This window comes from Corvus moneduloides, chromosome 1 (genome assembly GCF_009650955.1).
Source record: "Corvus moneduloides isolate bCorMon1 chromosome 1, bCorMon1.pri, whole genome shotgun sequence".
Classification (NCBI taxonomy): domain Eukaryota; kingdom Metazoa; phylum Chordata; class Aves; order Passeriformes; family Corvidae; genus Corvus; species Corvus moneduloides.
Window position 1 is genome coordinate 165,360,310 of NC_045476.1, and position 20,117 is coordinate 165,380,426.

Genomic DNA, 20,117 nt, shown 5'->3' on the forward strand with positions numbered 1-20,117 from the left:
CCAAACGAGCAATTCCTGAATTCTTCCTGGTTATTCATCCTGGGTTTTTTGTAGGGAGTGACTGGGTCTCTAAACCTTGGGAAAGGTGGCTGGAAACACCCTCAGACCTTCATTCCAGCCCCAAATTCAAAGTCCTTGTCTCAAGATCTTTCCTTCCACCAATGATGAGGAAATCATGGAATGGTTTGGGTTAGGAGACCTTAAATATCTCTCATTCCAAGCCGCTGCCATAGGGGAGAACACCTTCCAGTAGCCCAGGCTGCTCAAATATCCCAAAATCTCCCACCAAATCCCTCTGGAGAAGCTGCACCTGAAGGAAAAACCCACGACCCCACATGCACGCCCAATGTTCATCTTTATTAGTTCCGGGTTCAGATGAGGGGGATACAGTTTTTCCTTCTAAATCTTGTTAAAAGCAGCAATGTCCACACTCTGCACCTGGAAGGGGACAAAAGCTGGAGTCATCCAGGTGTTCCCAGGAAAACACATCGGAGTTAACCCCTTCCCGTGGGTCCCTTTCCAACTCCTCCCAGTATCCAGCTCCCAGACTTACGTAGTCCTCAAACTTGGTGATCTCCTCCTCCAGGATGTCTGTCCCGACTTTCTCATCCTCCACCACGCATTGGATTTGGAGTTTCTTGATGCCGTATCCAACTGGGACCAGTTTGGAAGCTCCCCACACCAACCCATCCATGTGGATGGAGCGGACGCACTCCTCCATCTTGGTCATGTCAGTCTCATCGTCCCACTGGAAAAGCGGGAATTGGGAGGTTTTAGCGTTTTCCTGGAGATCAACAGCAGCTCCAAGGGATATCCAAGTGACACTGTGACACCTCTGGGAATGTCACAGCTGATCCAAAGTTTCCTTCCTTGGCTGGAGAAGGCTCCAGAAGACCTTGGAGCCCTTTCCAGTGCCTCAATGGGATCCAAGAGAGCTGGAGAGGGACTTTGGATAAGGGATGGAGGGACAGGACAAGGGGGAATGATTTCCAACTGGGATAGGGTGAGATTAGATGAGATACTGGGAAAAAATTCCTCCCTGGGGAGGATGAGGAGGCCCTGGAATAGGATTCCCAGAGAAGCTGTGGCTGCCCCATCCCTGGAAGTGTCCAAGGCCACTTGGAGCAACCTGGGATAGGGGAAGGTGTCCCTGCCCATGGAATAAAATGGGATTCAAGGTCCCATCCATCCAAACCCATTCTAGGATTCCATGGCAACAAATCCCACCTCGCTCCAAGCCCCTTGTTTGGAATTCTACCACCACCCACTTGGATGAGAGAGGATTCCCAGCCTCACTCCCAGAGCTTCCCAAATTCCAATCACTCACCGGCTTCACATCCAGCAGGATGGAAGATTTGGCGATGAGTCCTGGCTTCTTGGCTTTCTTCTCCGCGTACTGCCGGAGCCGCTCTTCCCGGACTTTGGCAGCTTCCTGGTCTTCCTCCTCATCATCGCTCCCAAAAAGGTCGATGTCATCATCCTCATCGTCCTCGGCAGCAGCTGGCTCGGCTTTCTTGGCCGGGAGCTCCACTTTTTTGGAGGGAATGCTGAATGGTTCCACTTTCTTCACCGGATCCGAGTTTTTTTAAGGGAAAAGAGGGAAAAGGTTAACCTGGAGTTGGAGCAGAGCAGCCAAAAAAGCTCAGGAATGGGAATCCCCACTGCTCAGGACGCGGAACAATCCCCACACACTGCGACATTCATATGGATTTATCGAAACAGGACGTTTGTCCACATGGATCTTTGATCCGGCCGTAATTTGAATTCCTAGAGAAAAATTCCAGCATTTTTCCAAGGCTCACCTGGGTCGGAGGAACAGGTGAAGGCTGGTGGGAAGTTGAGGATTTCTCCAGAGCGTTCAGGCGGCTTTCCAACTTGAAAATGGCCATCTGGAGGTCTGCAACAACTGGAAAAAGAAGGGAAAAAAATAGGAAAAATGACCTTAAATTCCCAGTTTCGTGTCAGGTCTCCAGCCAGGACAAGGATTCTCCCACTCACCACTGCGGAGGTTCTGGTTTTCCACTTCCAGGTGGGAAATTCGGGACAGGAGCTCATTTTGGTCACCAGCAGCCCCTGAGGAGGTTGTGCTTGCGCTCTGCAACGAGGAAAACCGGGATGAAAGCGAGTTGTTTCCCCTCTTCCCGAAAATTCCATGAAGCAAAGCAGAGTCATGTCCTCGGGGAGGGAGAAAATTTAGGAGCTGAACTAAAACCAAGGGTATTTTCTCTAAATTAGGATAGGAACTAATGGAGCAGCTCTAGAAAATGAAGCATGGACTAAATCCCGAGGAATTTCAGCTGGCACCAAGGAGCAAAGGATAAAATCACTTCTCCCACTCTCAGATCCCAAAATGCCACAAAAACCACCCAAAATTTATACGAAAATTTCATACTGAGCCCTTTAAAAAAATTCTTGGAGTCTCTCAGTCTCCTCTCCCAACCCACTGAGGGACAGGAATGACCTGCCTAAGGTAACACTGGGAAAGCTGGAAAGATGCCAGGATTTCTACTCCCACCATCCCCAAGCCAGCTTTTAATTCCTAACAATTTCAACCTGCTTTAACACATCCTGAGGGAATAATTATTCCACTCTGGCTTCCAATGGATTTTTTGACAGCAAAAAAAGAGTTGGTTTTTCCTTTTTTTTTTTAATGTTAAGGAGGTTCCTTATCCATCAATTCCAGGCAGCAAAGGCAAAGAAAATAATGGGATTTGCCCTTGAATTGTCATTTCTAAGTGAAAAGAGAGAATAATTTATTCTCTTTGACCCTGCACATAATTCCAACATGCAATCTCAGCAGATGGAGAGGGAAAAGCAGGGGTAAGATGAAGAATGTGAGGCACAAGGAAAGGTGTGAATCATGGAACGGTTTGGGTTGGAAGGGATTTTAAGGATCATCCAGTCTAACACCTTCCACTATCCCAGGCTGCTCCAAGCCCTGTCCAACCTGGCCTTGGACACTTCCAGGGATGAGGCTGGGAGATACCAAAAGAGCAGGAAAAAATTCCACCTCCGACACCTCAGCCATGGATTCAGGCTCAGGAAGGTGAGCGCAGATCCCTGGACACGGAGCTGGGACAACTCCCTGTTATCAGATCCCATTATCCAGGTTTATCTGGGTGCCAAACACCGAGGAAGGAGAACTTGCTCCATCCTTGTCCCACCAAATCCTCTCCCGTTTTTCCAAAGGCTCCATCCATGCACGGCTCACTTACAGCGGAGCGTCTCGATTGTTTCTTGGGATGGGCACAAGGAGCTTCCTTGCTCCGAGCAGGCGTCTTCTGCTGCAGGGGGGGAAAAGGTTTGGGAAGATGGGAAAGGGTTTCACTATTCCAGAGAGAACTCAAGCGCAGGGAAGATCCGCATGCAAGGAAAAGTTACGGAGCGGTGGGAAACAGCCTCACACTGCATGCAAACATTCCCCCAGGAATTCTGGGATCTTCTCCGTGAACATCTCGGTGCCTGCAGGGAGCTCATGCAGCACCATGGGCTCATCACACCATGCCAGCCCTGATGCTCCAAGGATGGAAATCATGGAATTACGAAGTGGGAAAACCCTTCTGAGCCCATCGAGTCCAACTGTTCCCCCAGGGTCACCACTGAGAGCGTCCCCAAGTGCCACATCCACAAAATCCCTGCATGGATGGGGACTCCACCCCTGTGCCAGGGCTGGACAGTCCCTTTCCATGAGGAATTTTCCCAATATTCCAGCTAAATCTGCCCTCTGGTGGGGTTTCCTTTCATCCTGTCCCTCATTCCCTGGGAGCAGATCCTGGATTCCCACTTGGGAATCCAGTCAGGGATTTGTGGAAGTGAGAAGGTTCCCCCTGAGCTTCCTTTGTTTCCAGGCTGAGCCCTCCCAGCTCCCTCAGCTGCTCCTGGTGCTCTGGACCCTTCCCAATCCATTCCCTTCCATTCCCTGGAAATGCTCCAGCCCCTAAATGTCCTTCTTGTGAGGGACTCAAAATTCCCACAAGGATTGGAGGTGCCTCAACATTGCCAGCACAGGAAGAGGACATTTCTCTTCCCTGTTCGTAACAATTCCTCAAAAAAAAAAGAGGGAAGAGCATGGGAAGAGCAAGGGATGCCTGTCCCAAGCTCAAGCAATCAAGAGATCTTAATTGGAACCCATAAGACAATGCAAGAGGCACAACCAAGCCCCAGATCCTGGGATGAGTTCAAAAATTATGGGAAAATTGCCTTTATGACACTCTGGGATCTTCCCTGAGGAAAGGACGCTCCAAGATTTGGGAATGTGGATGGCACACCTCCATTAGAGCACACAAAAACTATTCCCTCTTCCAACTTCCAGCTCCACACAAGTATCCATGAATTTTATGAGGGATAAGAATTCAGAATTCCAAAGGTGGGGAGTTCCACAGCATCGCTTTCCTCATTTCCTGTGCACTCTTTGCTTGGATAAAGCCCTTAAATCCTTCTTTTTTTAAATTTTTGTGCTGAACCCACCTCAGAGTTGCAGCCTATTCCAAATATTTTGGATAGTTCAAGTGTTTGGGAAAGCTGGAATCTCACCAGGATTGTGCATAAATTTAATCATCCAAGCAAAATAAATCCCTGGGAATTATGAAGGGTACCTTGGGATATAAACATCTGTTATTCCCTGAAGTTTGACTCCCTAAAATACATTATAAATATCAGAGACAATAAAGATTTTCCTCATGTTCAGGTGGAATTTCCTGTTCCACTTCCTGCTTTTCCTCATAATCCAGGAGCTCCATCATATTCCTAGACTCATCATATTCCTAGACTCATTCCAGGCCTGTCTTTTCCCCAGGAGCCCAGAGCTGGACCCAGTTTTCCAGCTGAGGCCTCACCTGGGCTGAGGAGAAGGGCGGGATCACCTCCCTGGATCAGGGAACAACTCAGGATCCAGGGAATCTCCAGCCATGGAACCAACTGGAAACTGCTAAAATCTGGGATGGCCATGCAAAGCTGGATGAAAGGGATGTGCAAACAAATGTTTCCAGTGGCAGAGCTTTATCCCGTTTTTCCGGAGGCCTCAACCATTCCAAGTGCTCATTCCTGCGTTTTATGACACAATCCCAGCCTGAAATTCCCAGCAAAAAGGCCAAAACTCCCATTGTCCCATCTTTTCAGAGCCAATTCTTCCCTTGCCACATCTAAAGACCCCTGACAATAACTCTGGAGGAAGGAAAGGCAAAAATCTTGCAATAAAAACGTTCTTCCTGCTTTTCTCCGGATCACACAGTGTAAATTCAGGTTTTGGGAATGTAAGGAATAAGTAAGTTTAGGAATGTTCTACAGTCAAGCCTGGTTATCCAAGATTAATGATGATCCTTGAGGGATGCAAGCTACAAAAGCCGAGTATTCCAATTATTTTTCAGTGAAAGATCCAACCCCCTCTCCCAGGAACAAAAAAAAAAATCCAGCAGAGGAATTTTTTACATCCAGCACTAATCCACAAAAACATCTGCAAACAATTTATATCCCAAAATTCCTGTCCTGGCTTTGGGCTGGTGCTTTGCCAGTTCCCTGTTACAGCACCTGGATGATCCAAACTTCTGGGATTCTCTCTCAAAAAAAGCTCTTTAACAGGAGTCAGGGAAGAAATTCCTCATCTTTGGCAAACCATTCTGGAAGATGAGGATGAGCAGCACTTCCAGGTGATTTGGGTTTAGATTCCCTGCCCCTTGCCCAATTCCAAAAGTTCTTCTCAAAGGAATTTTTGTGCAGAGTTCTTTGATCCTGTTTGGGATGGGGGCCTCCTTTATCCATGTTTTTTTTCCTTATAAAATGAGAGTCAGGAAAATTTTCCTTAAGTTGTTGGCTGAAATATTGATTCCTTATATTTATCCCAAATGTCTGGTTCCTTTCTCCTGGTGTAAGGAGGAATATGGAATATTCCCCTTGGGAAAGGGGGAATTCCTTGTTGTTCCCTGATACTGGGCTGATCAAGATAGAAACTGAGGGTGTTAAACATTCCAAGAGGGAATTATGAGACCTAATAACAGATGGATTCCTTTGGGAGTCCTACTGCAGAGGTAGGGAAATCAAGACACCTGGGCTGTATTCCATGGATTTTCCCTTCCCATAAAACAACTCCATTTATTAATATTTTAACTTCCTTTTACAAAAAGAAAGGTTTTTAATGCTCTTGTCTGCACTCAGCACAAAAACACCTCCACAAAGGATATTCCTGAGCTCCTCCAGGATGCTCCAGCCTTGGAGCTTGTAACCAAGCTGAATTCCCTGGATACAGCAGATGGAAAACACCTTTTTTTTTTTTTTTTTTTTTTTGGCACATACACTAAATTGGAAGCAAAACAGGGAAGAGAAGGTGGCAGCCCAGTGTATCCCAAAAAAAAGCCACACACTCCAGTGCTTGGGAGTTGGAACCTGTTAGTTAAGACCCATGGGAACATCCCACCAGGAGAAAGGAAAAAAAAAAAAAAAAGGAAGGAAGGAAAAGCCCAATTCAAGGAATTCTTTTCACCCAAATCCAGTTTTGGCAGCGCTGCCAGCGAGCAGCGCATCGGGACAGGATGGAGCTGGTGGGACACGGCGCTGCACACCTTGGTCTTCTCCTCTAACTTCCAACCAAGAAGCCAAACAATCTATGGGATTAGAATTCCATAAAAAAAAAAAAATATGGATGCAGGCAGCCAGCTGGTGAGAGCTTGGGTACTCACTCCGGCCAGCGATTTCTGGATATTCTCCCTGGCTCTGGCAATGTCGCGGAGGATCGTGCTGGCTCCGTTCTCCTGCAAACAGCGCAGAAAGAACCAAGAGTTTCTTTTTAAAAAAAAAATATTAAAACATGGGGAAAAAAAAATCAGCAAGGAAGTTCAAAAAAAAAAAAAACCCCAACAAAAGGAGGGAAGAGCGGGGGGAATTGGGAATTTTCCTTTCCATGATTCAGCGATTTTTGCTGCAAGGACTGGGGCTAAATCGGGTGGCACCGACTGCAATCCCTGGTCATGTGTCCTGAAAGATCATCCAGTCAAAGAGCTTTTAAATTCCCTGTGATTACCCTGAAAGGTTTGGGAAGCTGCCAGAGGGTTGGAGTGACTCCAGAACTCCTTAAAAATCCAGCTTCAGGCAGGATTTTTCCATAATATTACCTGAGTTCAGGCAGGAAGTGACAACCCTGACTCCAGCACTCTATCCAGAGAGGTGCAATCCAGAACACCAGGAATTTTTTCCCTCTGCTCCTGCTGCCATGCCTTAGCCTGGATTTCAAGATTCCCTCCCTGGGAATTCCATGATCCATTCACTCCTTGCCTCTCCCAGACTGCAACCCCCACCAGCAAAATCCGAGACATGAAACCTCCCGCAAGCCCCAAATCCTGAGGTAAATAGAAAATAAAGGAGAACACTCTGGACACATCCAGGTGGGTCCCACTTCCTGCTGCTTCCAAGAAGGTTTTAAGGAGTGTGGGGATATTTTTCCATAGGAAAAGTGGCTGATAAATTGCTGCAGGATCTCCAGAGATCCTTCAAACCACCTTTCCCAAGCTGAACTCCTTCACTGGAAGCTCCTGATGTGCCTTGAAATAGTTGAACTGTTCCAAGAGGTTTTCACTCCAAAATCTGCTTCCAGCACTCATCCAGAGCTTCCCAATCTTTTTTATTCCCTTCTCCCAGGTGCTGTGCCAGCACCTAAGCCAGGATGGGCAGCAGGAATAGCCACAATGTTCTAAAAGTTATTATTTAAGCAAATAATTCCTTGTAAACTCTTAGAAAGAGGCACTGAACACTCATCATTCCAAAGGCACGAGCAGTTAGGAGCAGGAAGAGGTTAGGAAAGCTCTGAACCTTGGAACAGGAATAATTTGGGGATAATATTGAAGCTAGAAGTACTTCAGCTCAGCAGGATCACGCTTCCCCCTCCACCTTCCCCATCCCAACTCACCGGTACCATGACAGAGTCTTCCACTGGAACACCTGGAATATTTCCAGGGGTACAAAGAGAGGGATAAAAAAAATCCCCCCAAAGAAACCATCTCTGGAGCTGTGGTGCCTCTCTTCAAACTTCAGGTTATGTGTATTCCCTTGGAATATCCCAAAGGAAAGCTTTGCTGCTCCAAAATGGAAGCAAAGCAGAGTTTTCCCTGGATGAAGGGGGACAGGACAACTCTTTGCCAATAAAATTGGGGATTTGGGGATTTCCAGCTCAAACTGTGCCCCCACAGATCCCAGCAGCCTGGAAAAATTAAGGATAACTGCTGGAAGCTAGGACAGGTTCACCTGTTAGAAAGGCACCTGATCTCCCAGTTCCTTGGGATCAAATCCTTCAGGTTCTACAGAAAATGGTGGGAAGAAAAACCCCAAACCAGACAAAAAGGGTCATGAACAGCTTAGAGAGCTCCAGGAAGACTTGGAATAAAACAGCACCGAGAGTGGAAATCCCACAAAATTCCAGGTGGATCATGTCCTTTGACTTACTCTGGAATTCCTGGGAATGGGAATTACCTGCTGGCGGGAGGAGCCACCCATGGGGCCGTTCATCTGCTCGTAGAACCTTCGCTCGGCGTCGTCGTATTTGTACTTCTCAAACCAGATCTTGTCGTGCAAGAAGTAATCCACAGCCATTTTCCTGGGAAAAGGGGGGGGAAATATCCACAAAACGTGAATTCCTGCAAGGATTGAAGGTTAACAGCTCGTCAGGAGTGGTTTCTGTGCCTGCAGCTCGGCTTGGCTGTGGATTTAAGTATCCAGGATCCTCTTAAAAAGCCAGGACAGATTAATCACCCACCTGCCTGACCCGGATGTGGAGTGGGGATGGGACGAATCAGCTGATCCAGACCTTATTCCACAAAAAAACCCCAAAAAACCAGGATTTTCTAGTTCATGCTAAGGAAAATGTCTTGTGTAGGAGAATAAAAAGGGAATAGAAATCATGGAATGGTTTGGGTTGGAAAAGACCATAAAGATCATTTAGTTCCACCCCTCTGCCATGGGACACCTTCCACTATCCCAGGTTGCTCCAAGCCTCATCCAACTTTTCCCTGGATACTTCCAGGGATAGGGCATCCACAAATTTTCTGGGAAATCTGTGATGAAAATCAGCAAGGCAACACTTGGAAGGGAGGGACCTGGCACTACACGGAAAAACAGCACAAAACACCCCAAATCCTGCTGGGAAATGGAGGATTTTTATGGAGCAGCTTCCAAAGGTGGATTAAATTCTTAATTTGAAGGGAAACAGAGCCCTCGAAAAGAAGAAAAGCCCTGAATTCCAGCAGGGGACAGGGACAGAGCAAGCAGAAGTTTGAGGTGGAGAGCAGGGATAGAGCAGCACAAGGAAACCACAACTGGAGCAGGCTCCACAAACCTTCTCCTTGCCATCCCAAATCCCAGAGTTTTCCATAAAACACTTCCGTAGAAGCCAAAGCTGATTTTCCCGAAATCAAATCCCTTCTTATCTCACCCACCCACTCAAAAGAGACACAGGACCTGCACCAAAACCACTCTCCACACCCAAATCTCCAGGACCTCCTGGAATTCCAATCAAGATCATTCGCAGAAAATCCCAAATAAAGGCAAATTTATCCCACATTTTTACAGAGACACGTGGATTTTCCCAAATACCCAGTTCTGACCAAGTAAAGGGAAATTGATCCCAAAGAGGACCAAGCAAAAAGTATTTGACCTCTAAATCCCTTGATACAAAGATCCTAAAAGCTTTCCAACAAATCCCAACAAAACTCATGGATCCGAAGTGTCAGGAAATAAGGACAGATACTCCAAGAGTCTTTTTCTCCCAGGAATATCAGTCTCTACCTTAGCTCTGCACACATCTAAGCCTTTGGAGAGGATCCAAGGGCATTCCAAAGATTAACAGACTGGATACAAATTCCCTCAAAAAACCAAACTACAGCACATGCTCCCACAAGAGTGATTCCCTAAACTGTATTCCAGTCATTCCCAAACCTTCTTCAAGCTGGATACCGGTTATGAGGCTGATTTTTATATGGAATAAGAGGATGGAAAGGAGGATGGTGCTGTATCCATGCAAAAACGGGGGATACTGAGCTCACTTCCCAGCCCTGCCTCTCAACATTTTCACCTCTGGCTCCACACAAACGCAGCCTTTATCCACCAGAATTCCTCAGGAGAATTCCTTGAAAGATTTTCCCCCCAGCTCCCTGCCCACAAGGAGCATCTCCAAGTCCACCCAGTCTTCTCCACATGCAAATTCCTTCCGGCTCAATCCTGACCCGGCCGGTTTTTTGCATGGGTTTTACCCCCAAAGAAACTTCTCCTACTTCATTTCCGGAGCAGGAATGCTCGGAGCAGCTGGATGGGAGGGATTTTCTGCAGCAGATTCCTGGATCCCAGTCTTCTCTGCTGCTCTGGCCGCTTCCAGGGCGAAATATCGGGATTCGGCCCTGTCGTAGGTCACCTTGTTCAGCCACACCGATTCGCTGTCCTTGTGCAGGAAAAAGCAGCAGGTGGCATTTTCCTTGGGAGAACTGGGAAGCTGAGGATTGGTGCTGATTCCCATTTGCTTCCCAAGGTTGTGGGTCTTGGATGCTTCCGGGCAGCCGCGTTGCCACTGTTGGATTTTATCTGAAGGGTGTCCATCCAACATCTTCTCATAAAAATTCTTCTCAGCGTCATCGTAAAGAGGTTTTTCCAGCCAAACCTCGGATGCCAGAACTTCCCAGTTGGAAATCTGTGGCTTCCCATTGACCGTCTGCTGGTCGGAGCTGGGCAAACTGGGAATGGAGGCCACGGAGGAGTTGGGAATGGCGGGAGCCAAGCCTGGCGTGGCAGGAGTGGGCAAGGCAGTGCCGTAGCCCTCATCCGGCGTTCCCAGCCTGGAATTCGCGCACACGGATGGGATGGCCAGGACACTGGGAGGAAGGAAAAACTGGGATTTTTCCATAAACGCCCTCTCGGCCTTATCGAAGTCAAGCTTGTTGATCCAAACCCCTTGGACAACGTGGTGACAGGCGGCCAGGCTCCCGTGGGAACACACCGGGAGCATCCTTGGCTTGGGAATATCTTGGCTGGATTTCGACCTGGCCACAGCAGGGGATTCCTGAGCCATTTTTCCAGTCTCAGGAGATTCCTGACTCTGGGAATCCGCTAGTTTTTTCCTGTAGACGTTCTCAGCACGGTCGTACAAGGGCTTGTCAAACCACACGTGCTCCGCCGACATTCCCGCCAGGATCGCGTCCAGCTTGGAATCCTGAGCTTTGGGTTTCGGGGAGCGCTTCCGTTTCCGTTGCTTTTTGCCATTCCTGGGTTTTTTTGGGTCCCCCTTGAACTCCCCCTCCAAGGAATCCTCGTGGCAGATCCCGTTGACGGCCTCGGGCTCCGGCGCTTCCCGCTCGGCTTCGTCGTGCCGGTGCTTTTCCAGCCAAACTTTGTCTACGGAGCAGGGAGTTTTCCGTGTCCTCATCTTCCCGAAAAAATTGGCAGCATGAAGAGATAAGCACAACAATGTAGTGGCAGCAAAAGCAAAGCAAGGGCATGCAGGAGATTTTTTTATATCCATTAACATCCCTGGGAAAAGAGCTCCAATATTCCATTTATTTTTCCCTTCTGGGATAAGTTTGAGGTCCAAGGAATTCAACGCAGCCGAAACCACCTTCCTCCTAAAATACTCCTGCTGTTGTGCCAAGAATTCTCCCCGTTATTCCAAATTTTAAGGCAACAGGCAGGAAAAAACCACAGGATTTTGTTCAAATCCTTGGGAATTAGAAGATATTATTCCAAGTTAGTGGATTAGTCATTAATTATTTGTTAGTTATTCCCAATTAGGCAAAATTTTGGGAAAACTGGCTCCAATTTTTGAGATTTTGGAGGTTGTTGTTTACTCCTGGGTTGGCTTTTCCTACTAAAAAGCAGCTGCTGAAAAACTGGGATATAATTTCAGGATAAAATCCAAGTTATTGGCAAATTACGTTTGTCCAGGAGCTGCAAATCTCGTGATTAATTCAATAATTAATTAATAAAAAATTGATCTGTGGCAGGTTGCCAAATAGAATTCCCAGAGAGATGCAATGTCCTCAAAGGTTTGTAATTCCAAAGGCTCCTGGAAAATTTTGGAAGCCTCAAGTCAAATGCTTGGCTTTGAATTCCAATTTAATTTTAAAATTTAATTTTAAAATTTATTGCTTTTACTTGAAAATGTAATTTAAAATTTCCACATAAATGCTTTTTTTGCCTCTTGACTATTTCAATTGCAATTTATAAATTAATAAACTGAATTTTTGCCTCTAAAATCTTAAATTTATAGAGTTTAAAATACCAAATTTTATATTCCAATTACACAAATCATGAGGAATAGCAAAAGGAGATTTTTCTTTTTTTTTTCCTTGAGTTGGGAAACCGATTCAGCTAAAAATGCTTAAAACTTGAGTTTTCAATTCAGAATTAAAAAAAAAAATCAAAATTGAAGCTTATTTTGAATTTTTATATTTAAGTTTTTCTCTTTTATTGTAGGGAGATATAAATTCTTGTTAGGACCTTTAAATAGAAATAAATTTAATTATAGTAACTAAATAGCATAATAAATTTAAAAAGTATAATAAAAGCAAATGATTGAAAATAATTTCAATTTGATTAGAATAAAGCAAAAATTTCCACTAAATATTAATTTTCCAGGCTGGAAAAGAATTAAATGACAAATTCCACGTGTTGGGCATTAATTCCCTTCCACATATTCCCAAAGAGCAGCAGTCCAGGAATACCGCAGCCCAAAATCCATGGGAAAGCAAAATTCCCCACCAACAGTGAGTTAATAGGACAATAAATTGGAATTTTTAGGACTTCTAAGCAGAAAATCCCATTTAGGACACGCTCTGCTTGTCCCAAATTTCCCATTTCTTTGAGTGATTCCAAGGAAAAATGGGATTATTTTAACAGGAATGTTCTACTACTTCAACAAGAACTTCTTGTAGGTGGAAAAAGTCAGGATTTAGTTGGATTTTGCACCCAAAAAACCCCTAAAATAAGGGGTTTATTATACTTTTTTAATTAGAGCTGAATTTGCACAAAAAAAGAACTAAAATTTCTGGGATTTTTGTAATTCTGAGGGATTTTGCACCACAAAAATTCCTAAAATTTAAGTTTTTTCAAAACTAAATTTAAAATTTGAATTTTTAAAATTAAATGTTAAATTTTTCCCCCAACTATTAATTTTTTATTTATTTATTTCAGATGGTTTTGCTCCAGTTTTTAAGCAGCTCCAAGCCCTGGAATTGCAGCCTCCATGGATGAGGTGAATTATGGAGCAGGAATTCCATAGGAATTCTATAATGAGGAGTTACCAGGGGATTCCCTCCAAAGAAAGAACTGTTTTAACAGAGCTGAAATTAATTTAAAAAACCCTTTAAAATTAAATTATTTCTAAGAAAACACTGCAGTAATTTGTCTAATAAATATCCCAGCAGTGCTGATATTCCCAGATTTTCCAGCATTCCCAAAAAAACACATAACAATTAGAGGGTACTTACTTTTTTAGCTCCTATGCCAGCATTAAAAAAAACAGGATAAAATTAGAGAAAAATTCCAATTTCTATGGATGTAGCAGCTCCTCAGCCTAATGATTTAATTAATAATTAATGGATTAACTCATTAACATATTTAATTAAGTTTAGAGCTGATGAACTTTCCAGAACTCCATGAAGTTTGTGAACCGACACCACAAAAAACAAGTTTATTTTCATTTTCAATTACAAGGAAAAGAACATTATTGTGATGTTATCCAAAAGGATTTTCCCATCCCAGCAGCCAGAGAATTCCCAACCTGCCATCCCAATCCTGGCACGTATTGATGGAGCTCAGAATCCAAATTTTTGGTTGATTTTACACCAAAATAATTCCCAACATTCCTGCAGCACGTTTTTGCTTCCATGAGAGGCCAAACTTCATGTTTAGTCCTGATAAATCCCAAGTTTTCAAGGAAATAAAGCTTCTAAACAAGGAAAAATTGGGAAAAAAAGTGTCATTTCTCTTCTGTGTCCATCAGTTTTCCTGGAGGAACCTGGGCAAAAGGGATTTTAATCACACAAACCATCACCTTTCAACGTTTTCCACCCAAAAATGCCATTTTTACCTCCTGAAACACAAAGTTTTAGGATTAAAAACCACACAGTGGTTTTGGGAATGTTCTCTCTCCACTGGGAAATATCAGAGCCCAGAAATTCAGGATGAGTTCAAGATCCATCAGGGAAATCAAAATAAATCAAAATATTAACACCAGTGTCTATTCATTTTAAACCAGCTCCTCTGCTGGTTTCATTCCCTAAAATTGGCTCTTCACCCAAGTCAGACCCTCAGCATCACCTTTGCTATGACACAAAGCTCCACATTCCAGGAAAACACAACAATTCCCATCCTTGATCACCTAAAACCACAACTTTCCGCTCCAAGCTGCTGATTCCTAATGAGATAATCCTGGATACGGGAAATCAGCAGTAGGGAAAGACAGGGAATGTGTCACCTTCTGGAGAAATAGGAAAAAAGAGTCGGGAATAAACAGCTCAGGTGAGGAGAAGTCCTACCTGAAGGTCAAGGAGAAATGGGACACACCTGGAAACGGAGAGGAAAGAATTACAGGCAGACAGCTCAGAAAAGGGAATTTCTCATCCCTAAGGATTGTGACCATCGGGATCCCAATCAATTCCAAATCATCAGTGACCTGAATGCGACAGAACAAATCCATGTGGGATTTCTGGGAACACCAGTGTGGCAGTCTCAGCAAGTTTAGTCAGGGATGTAATCCTTCAAAAACCCCATGGAGCACAACAGCAGGCTCTGCCCGTTCCCAAAATAGTCTGGAAATGGATCCCTCCCTCCTGAGCATCGAGACAAAAAAAAAACCAGGGAGAGGACAAACCCCACCAAGGCAATGGAAGTTTGGGAACAGCAGCACAAGGAAAAGAAGGACAGGTGAGATAAGCAGAGCCCAGCTGCACCTACAGGAGCTGATTTTCCAGGGTTTCCAGCTCCAGGATAAGTTTGGAAAGGCAGCCAAGGGGGCTGGGATATGGGATGGATCAGTTGCTCTGTGCCAGGACACGGCAGCAGCTCCAGTTTCCCTTTGCAGCAAGTGACTGGACAAAAAATCCAAGGAATGAGGGGAGGAGCAGATCCTCAAGGCACCTGGGGATGTGTGAGATCCCTATATTCCCCTCCCTACCAGGAGGTGAAAGCTTTAATACGTCAGGAATATTCCCAAAAAACAGGGAATGTGTCCCCACAAGCTGTGGAAAACCCCAAAGGTTTAGGGAGACCCCCAGCATGAATCCACCCACCCCTTACCTGTAACAGAGAGTTCCTAAATCCTGGGAAAGAGACCCCAAAGACATGGAGAATCCTAAAATCCCCCCTGTGCCTGGAAAGGGATCCCCCAGATAATGAAGAGATCTCCCACATCCTTCTTTTTGGGATGTGAGGGGAGGAGAGACCCCACAGGGAATACAGGAGGGCTTCCACACACTCCTTCCCAGAGGCCTAAAACATTGGGAATTGGGGGTGTCACCCCAATATTCCCTGGGCTTTTAAGTGGGGAAGGCAGTCTCAGGAAACAAGGGCATCCCTAAATCTTTTCCTTCAGGAGCCTTAGGAACTCCCATGACTCCCTTCCCAGACCTACTAAAGGAAAAGAGACTTAAGACATTGGGAAGGAAGGGTTGCTCCAGCATTCCTTAAGAGTCTAAGCAAGGAAAAGGTATCCCAAAAACCAAGGGCAGCCTAAATTTTCTCCTTCAGGACTCTAGGGGGAAGGAAGGGATGCCACAGAGGATGGGGGAACTCCCCAAACTCCCTTCCCTAAAGCTTTAACAGGGTAAGAGACCCTCACATACAAGGAAAGGCCCCCAAAACTCCCTCCTTCCCACCACTGAGGGAAGGAGCCCTATTCCCAATTACAGGACCCCCAAATCTCTCTTTCCACGGGAAAGTGCCCTAAAGATAATAAGGGGGGTGACCACAATCTCCTTCTTGGGGATTCTGAGATGACAAAGGGACCCTAAAGACCATGAAGGGGCCCCTGAGCCCCTTACCCCCAAATATCCTGAGGAGCCCCGCCACCTCCCGCCCTAGAGGTGTAAAGGACGCTCCGGAGACCCCCGAAACTTCCACTGCCGAGGCTCAGGGAGAAGGGTAAAGGACCCTAAGTGCGGGTATAAGGATTCCTAGGGCTTGGAAGGGGCTGGAAACCAGGACTCACCGACAGCGTTGACCCCTCAAAGCCCCTCCGCTCCCTTCGGCCGCCGCCGGGATAAAGGGGGGCAGCGTGCGAAGCGCGGAGGGTTATGGGGGAGGCGCGTACCACACGTGGCGCCGGGGGGGGGGTGGCGAAGGGGGTGCGCGATGGGGAGACTACGTGTAGCATACACAGTGCGGGGCCTGTCTCCCCCCACAATAAAAGGAACATGTGGAACATCACGGAGCGGTGGAAGCGGGATGCGCGGTCCACCCACCCCTAACAATTAGGTTGCGCTGCCCCCCCCCTTTTCCTTGCCAAGTTGGATTCGTTCTCATACCTCCGCCAGCGCCCGTGGGTTGTACCACTCTGCGAAAAGGGAGGTGCACCACCTCGCCGCTTCCCCCACACTGCTTCCCTCCCTCCCCCGGGATGATCTCCTGTATTTTACGGGAGGAGTTACGGGAGGGGGAGCCCCCGCACTGTGCGTGCGGCGCGCTGTCTCCCTCCGCGCACCGCTTCTCCCTCCCGTGAAAGCCAAGTGGAACAGCTCAGCGGGGAAAGCGGAGGGGGGGGGGGAGGCGGGAGGCAGCGGGCGCTCACCTCCCTTTTCGCAGAGTGGTACAACCCACAGGCGCCGGTGGAGCTAGGAGGAAGAATCCAACTTGGCGAGGAAAAGGGGGGGGAGTGGAGCAACTTAGTGGTTCGGGGGGAGGGGTGCGCGCATGCGGGGGATTGGAGCGGAGACAAAGGCGCCGCCGCGCCCCCCCCACCCCATCCCCGCATCCCTCCCCGGTTATAACGCGCCCCCCATTCCCATGGATGCGGGGGTCGCTCCATGCCCGGGGGGGAGCCGGAGGAGGGAGGGGGAATGGCGGGAGGGCGGCGGGCAGGAGGAGGAGGAGGTGGAGGCGGAGGCAGCAGCGCATCACCCGGGGGGGTGTCGGTGAAGATGTCGCTTCGTCGCGCCTACTCCATCAAGGACAAGCTCCAGGCCATCGAGAGGGTGAAGAAGGGCGAGCGCCAGGCGTCGGTGTGCCGGGCTTTCGGGGTGCCGGGGGGCACGCTCAGGGGGTGGCTGAAGGACGAGGCGAAGCTGCGCTGGTTCCTGGAGCAGCTCGGCGGCGAGGTGGGCACCCAACGCAAGAAGATGCGCTTGGCCAACGAGGAGGAGATTGACCGCGCCGTCTATGCCTGGTTCCTCGCCCTGCGCCAGCACGGCGTCCCGCTCTCCGGACCCCTCATCCAGGCGCAGGCGGAAGCCTTCGCCCGGCAGATCTATGGGCCGGAATGCACCTTCAAGGCGAGCCACGGCTGGTTCTGGCGGTGGCAGAAGCGCCACGGCATCTCCAGCCAACGCATCTACGGCGAGGGCGGCCTCCCCGCCGAGCCCGAGCGCGCTCCGGCCGCCCGCGCCGAGGTCCTGCCCGATGCCGGCGGCTACGGGGATGAGCAGATCTACAACGCCAACATCACCAGGCTCTTCTGGAAGCTTCTTCCCGGTGCTGGGATCTCGGCATCACGGCGGCGGCCGGCCTGCGGCGAGCGCGTCACGGTGCTGCTGGCCGCCAACTTGACCGGCTCCCACAAACTCAAGCCCTTGGTGGTTGGGGGTGTCCGCGATCCCGCCAGCCTCCGGCATCACAACCAGGAGAAATTCCCAGCTTGCTACCGCTACAGCCCTAGGGCCCGGCTGGCACCAGCACTTCTGCGGGCTTGGTTCTTCGAGGACTTCGTGCCGGGGGTCAAGCGGTACCTGCGCCGGAGCTGCCTGCAGCAGAAGGCCGTGCTGCTGCTCAGCTCCGCTCCATCCCGCTCTGGATCAGGGGCTGAGGATTCCCCGCCGCTCCAGACTCCGGATGGGTCCATCCGCGCGCTCTTCCTCTCCAAGGGTTCCTCTGGGAGCGGCTTGGCCGGAGCGGGAGGCCGAATCCCGGCGCTGCTGGAGCAAGGGGTGGTGTCGGCCTTCAAGCAGCTCTACAAGCGGGAATTGCTGCGCTTGGCCGTGTCCTGCAGTGGCCCCGGTGGTCCCGCGGACTTCGTGCGGTCCTTCCTCCTCAAGGACATGTTGTACCTGGCCGGCCTCTCCTGGGATCTCATCCCACCCGGATCGATCGAGAAGTGCTGGCTGCTGGGGCTGCGCGCCGCCTTCGAGCCCCAGCCCGGTGAGGAGGAGCACGGGGACACCCTGGGAGGGGAGGAAGGCGGAGGGGACAGCAAGGTCTTCAGTGACCTCACCCACCTGGCTGCCTTGGCCTTCAAGCGCTTGGCTCCCGAGGAAGTGTCCGACTGGTTGCACTTGGATGACGCAGCTCCGGGTGCAGAGGAGGATGATGATGGCGAGGAGGACGCCGAGGAGGAAGGCGCCGAGGGCTGTGGGGTGGAGGAGGATGAGGAGGAGGAAGCAGCTGGTGGCAAAAGGGGTGGGGAAGGAGGAGATCCTTTGCTGCCCACGGCTCAGGAAGCCATCCAGGGGCTGGAGACGGCGCTGCGCTGGCTGGAGGGACAGGACCCCCGGGAAGTGGGGCCACTGAAGCTGGTGCAGCTCCGCTCCCTCATCTCCATGGCCCAGCGGCTGCGCCGCGGCCGCAGCCCCCAATCCTAGGGCAGGGGCGACCCCCACTTTTTGGCTACCGACCACCCCTGGTTGGCCACAGAGCTGGGGACACCCCAGTTGTCCCAGGGGGATGGCGGTGGAGGTGCCACTCATCCCTCTGTGACCATGATTCCCTGGGGATCAGGAAGCCCAGGTGCCTGTGGGTCACAATTTAGGGGATTTTTGTGCAACAACTTGAATTCCAGGGTTGTTGCTTACCTAAATATATTTAGGAGGTGCTATTTTTTATGTCCCTTGTGGCCCCTGGTCACTGGCACTGCCAGAAGGGGGTGGATGCCCCACCCCAAATTGCCCAATCCCATGGGGAGAAGGGGCGAGGGAAGGACCTGCTCAGTGTCCCTGGGGTAATGGGGGATGTTACACTGAAAAATCCCCAAATCCTGGAGCGTGGCTGAGGTGGACACATCCAGCTGGACAAGGACCACTCCTGAGGTGCTGCAGGGGAAATACTTCACCTTGGAAGAGGCTGGTGATGCTCTTCCCACTGCTGAAATGGAATCCTGTTAACCCAGGATGGTTTGGGGCTGGTTTAAGACAACTTCCTTCTTGGAATACTTGGGTGGCATCCACAAAGATGCGGCTCCCTGGATCATGATGGGTCACCTCCATCATTCCCATCACAGCTGGGAACACCTGGACCATGGAGACCTGCTGAACCAGGTACCATCCCCCAAGCATCCTCGTGGAGCTGAAGGCTCCAGGGATGGGGGCTGAGGTGTTCCCCACGGGGTTTGTGGGGTGGCTGGGGCTGGAGGACACATCTCAGTGAGGTGAGGTTGGAGCAGGGAGGGCTCCTGGAACTGCCTTGGAATACTGGAGGTATCTGATAGGAATTTAGCAGCTCCTGCCCTGATTTGGATGAAATTTTAGGGTGTTTAGCCAAATTATTGGAAGAGGGAAATTAAATGAACTCCTTGGTGCTGCTGTGCCCCGTGTCAGTGGGCGGGTGGGGGTTTTTACTTGTTGGGTCTTTGTCTCCTCACTGCAGAGTTTATGGAAATTAAATGGATTTTTATTCCCACGTGGAGGTTGTCATCTGTGAACTGTCACATGGAGCCATCCCAGAGGGATTTGGGGTGGCACCAGGGGGACCTTCACGGGGTTGTGTCCTCTCAGTGTGGCCTTCTCCACACCAACAGGGTGTAATCATGTAAAACCACATTTCTGTTTATTTTGATCATCTTTTTCACCAAAATGACTCCATAAAAAGATTTTGGAGTTTGGGATGTGGCTCATTTCAAGCAGGAGTTTGTGAATTAAAGGAGGCTTCCGTTGTGTGACAAAAATGTGAAGATCAACAGAAGGTGCCGGGTGGAGATCTTTGAACTGGTTTGGTGGAGTGAGAATATCATA

At 48.8% G+C, this 20,117-nt stretch overlaps 2 protein-coding genes across 7 annotated transcripts; one reads left to right on the forward strand and one right to left on the reverse strand.

Annotated features, from left to right (window-relative positions):
- Positions 1-336: 336 nt before the first annotated feature.
- EEF1D (eukaryotic translation elongation factor 1 delta) lies at positions 337-16,277 on the reverse strand. 6 transcript variants are annotated; one of them, XM_032091902.1, is made up of 11 exons: positions 16,172-16,243; positions 13,452-13,462; positions 10,251-11,392; positions 8,455-8,578; positions 6,672-6,743; positions 3,216-3,284; positions 1,999-2,095; positions 1,803-1,906; positions 1,328-1,564; positions 554-748; positions 337-438 (listed from the first exon to the last, which is right to left on the reverse strand). In XM_032091902.1, exons 3-11 carry the CDS (start codon positions 11,390-11,392, stop codon positions 400-402), a joined length of 2,079 nt encoding a protein of 692 aa, XP_031947793.1. In that variant the 5' UTR covers positions 13,452-13,462; positions 16,172-16,243; the 3' UTR covers positions 337-399. The 6 variants fall into 6 exon arrangements, with proteins under 6 accessions (XP_031947793.1, XP_031947801.1, XP_031947774.1 ...); XM_032091910.1 differs by lacking the exons at positions 3,216-3,284; positions 10,251-11,392; positions 13,452-13,462 and having other exon boundaries at positions 16,172-16,277; XM_032091883.1 differs by lacking the exons at positions 6,672-6,743; positions 13,452-13,462; positions 16,172-16,243.
- A 786-nt stretch (positions 16,278-17,063) lies between these two features.
- TIGD5 (tigger transposable element derived 5) lies at positions 17,064-19,982 on the forward strand. The gene has a single exon (XM_032091933.1). The coding sequence runs from the start codon at positions 17,100-17,102 to the stop codon at positions 18,750-18,752; it is 1,653 nt and encodes a 550-aa protein (XP_031947824.1). The 5' UTR covers positions 17,064-17,099; the 3' UTR covers positions 18,753-19,982.
- Positions 19,983-20,117: the final 135 nt, after the last annotated feature.